This window comes from Triturus cristatus, chromosome 5_2, assembly GCF_964204655.1.
Source record: "Triturus cristatus chromosome 5_2, aTriCri1.1, whole genome shotgun sequence".
Lineage (NCBI taxonomy): Eukaryota > Metazoa > Chordata > Amphibia > Caudata > Salamandridae > Triturus > Triturus cristatus.
The window spans coordinates 1,053,804,815-1,053,807,952 of NC_140588.1; the positions used below are offsets into that span (position 1 = coordinate 1,053,804,815).

The 3,138-nt window shown below is 43.1% G+C and overlaps 1 protein-coding gene across 1 annotated transcript; it reads right to left on the bottom strand.

Moving 5' to 3' along the window:
- Nucleotides 1-219: 219 nt before the first annotated feature.
- LOC146829653 (general transcription factor II-I repeat domain-containing protein 2B-like) lies at nucleotides 220-2,106 on the bottom strand. The gene has a single exon (XM_085606530.1). It carries the CDS (start codon nucleotides 2,104-2,106, stop codon nucleotides 220-222), a length of 1,887 nt encoding a protein of 628 aa, XP_085462656.1.
- Nucleotides 2,107-3,138: the final 1,032 nt, after the last annotated feature.

Below are 3,138 nucleotides of genomic sequence, written 5' to 3' on the forward strand. Positions count from 1 at the left end.
AAAACAAAATCACTGCCGTTTCAAAACATTACTAGACAATGCTGTATTTCCAAAGCAGATGTAACTACATGGAGCACATGTTTATAATGTTTTTTTATTAGCAGACAATAGCAATCTTGAGTGGGATTGCATGGCAATTTTCAGTAACCGGATATTCAGCATATGCCCAGTGCAGCATAGGCTTCAGAGTCCCAAAAATAGATATGTTAAAGACAAACACTACGAACTTATTTTACATTTCATGTCACCGATTAGTTTTCTGTAATCTGGTACCAAGTTGGAAACTGCAAGCCTTAAAAGCTGCTCCAGATGTATGTCTGTAAGTTTATTTCTGAGTTTGCTCTTCAACAGTCCCATTGTGGAAAATGAACATTCGCAAGCATATGTTGACCCAAACATACAAATTACCTTCTGGGCCAGTGTAAAAAGAAGAGGAAACTTGTCAGGGGGCACAATTTTCCAGAATTCTTCGGGTACTTGCCCCAAAAAAGATGCTTCGAGGGCTGAATTGTGCTGCATGTCAATGAGCTCTATTTCTGCTTGAGCCCTTTCCATGCCAATAAGGGCAACAACGTCAAGATTTCGTGCACTCACCATCCAGGGGTTTTCAACCAGCCTGAACAGAGGGGTGAGGGCTCGGAATTGAGCAAATCGTCGTTTGATCTCCCCAGATATTTCCTCAAGACATGCACCAAGGTCTAGGTTTGACAGAATTTCTTGTGCATCTGGAAACCTCTGCATCACAGCTAAGAGTTTTGGGAAGTGGGTGAAGTCACTATCATCCAGCTGCTCTTTGAATAGCACAAGCTTACTTTCAAAAGCATAAATACCATTCATGAGGGAGTACACAAGCTGTTCTTTACCTTGCAGGGTCAAATTAAGAGCATTAAAATGTGTGAAAATATCTGAAAGAAAATGGAGCATAATAAGCCATTTCACATCCGTTAGTTCTGGGAACGATTGGCCTCTACTGTTAACAAAGAGTACAATTTCAGGAAGCAATGCGATGAACCGCTCACGAACCTTCCCTTTGCTTAGCCAACGCACGTCAGTGTGCATCAAGACGTCGGTATATTCTGCTTCAGATTCCTGCAGCATTGCTTTAAAAAGTCTATGGTTGAGAGCTTTGGCACGGATAAAATTAACAATTTTCACTGCACCTTTTAGGACATTATTCAGTTCTCCATGCCTTAATTTTGCACACATAACTTCCTGGTGAATAATGCAGTGGTAGTCTATCACAGTCTGTCCTATGAGCTTCTTTTTCAGCATAGATACGAAGCCTCTGTCATGGCCTACCATGGCAGGAGCCCCATCCGTTGTTATGCTGACAAGAGTATTCAGTGGTATGTCATTTGTTTTAAAGTAGTTGCACATGCTGTCCAGTATATCTTCTCCTCTTGTGTGCCCTTTCAGTGGTAAAAGGCACAGGAGCTCTTCTTTGGGATGAAGCGATTGGTCCAGATACCTCACCCAAACTAATAACTGAGCCACATCGCCTATGTCTGTGGACTCATCCATGGCAATGCTGAAGAACGGAGACTCTCTCACTGCATTGATCACCTGCTCCTGGATGTTTTGTCCCATTGCCTCTATTCTGCGTGCACACGTGGAATCCGATAGCTGCAATGCACCGATTTCCTTTAAAATGCTGGCCTTATTAGTGTAATTGTCAAATAAAATTTCGGCTGCTGAAAGGAAACATTGCTTCACAAGCTCTGCATCTGAGAATGGTTTTTTATGTTTGGCAAGCAAGTAGCATATTTTGAAAGACGCTTCTGTTACAGCCTCAGATTCCTTCATCTGGCAAAGGAAGATCTTCTGCTGGGAAAAAAGAGCTTGCTTCAACGATGCCACTTTTGCAGATCGCAGTTTTGAGTTCAGTGGGAAGTTCGCAGTGTATCCAGAGTGCCGCGTTTTGTAGTGCCGTTCCAGGTTATACCTCTTCAGAACATTTACTTTCTCTTTGCAAAGCAAACAGGTGGCTTTTTCCTTTGGGCATTCTACAAACAAGTACTCTTCTTCCCATGCTTCCTGGAAGGTCCTTCGTTCGCTCTGTATCGATCTGGGTCGTTTGCAGGGCTTGGAAACTGGGCTGTAGGCCATTGCAGAGCTCTCCAGCTAGTTTGTTACTATGCAAAAAGTAACAAGGACCACGAATCTGATTTTCCACCGGACGACCAATGGACCGACACCGCCCCACGACTGATGGGCCGATACGACCGATGGAACGACACGACCGATGGACCGACACGCCCCACGACCGATGGACAGACACCACGTCACGACCGATGGACCAACACCACTTCTCGCAACAGATCTGTGAGCAACACCAAAGTAATGTTTTGTTTAAACATACAAAGTAATGGGTAAACCTGTAAAAGAAAAACAGGAGGCTTTCCTAAAGCCAGTGGTTTATGCAGGAAATGTGTCACTCAATAGGGATTAGAAATAAATAGCATGCACACACACGTATATATAAGCACAAGTTCACCCATAGGTATCTTGGCGCTGAATAACAGATGTTTATTTCTACCCAACTCATTTTATCAACCTCAGATGGATGAAAGGCACGACCCGCCAGGATTTGTACCTGTGACCATGAGGTAGAACACAGGCCCCTGCAGTGGGCCCTGCCATATCTGACACATAATACATCATCTGCTGCTTGATGTGACAATTTTAACAAAACATTGTAGCTCAACTTTGCCGCTTATGCCAGCTGATTTGCTGCATTCTTAAATATCTCCAGCTAGCTGAAAGTAAAAACAAGGATGCAAGGCAAAGGTGCCACGACTTTAATCCATAAAACATGCAACGTCTCCCACAAAGCTACCTTAAAACAGGATCAACCAAAATGCACCCATCAATCAAGGACCATTCACTTCACAAAGAAAAGAGATGTCCTATTAGTTAAAAAAAAAAAACTGTGTTTACATTTTGTAATCATGGCTAGTAATAGTGTTTTCAATATTGTAACACAGCAGCAGCGCACTAATATTACTGCAAGTAATGTCTGTGAGACCACTCCCATTTCTCATATGCGAGTTCCTGTTTTGATCGAACATTATTACAATGGCATCTGAGACAGGTGGGGAGAAAGAGAGATGGTGAGACTTGAGAAAAGGCGCAGGGTGA

What these genes read in the sequence shown, in the direction of transcription:
- LOC146829653 (XM_085606530.1), bottom strand. Translation starts at nt 2,106, where the DNA reads ATGGCCTACAGCCCAGTTTCCAAGCCCTGCAAACGACCCAGATCGATA.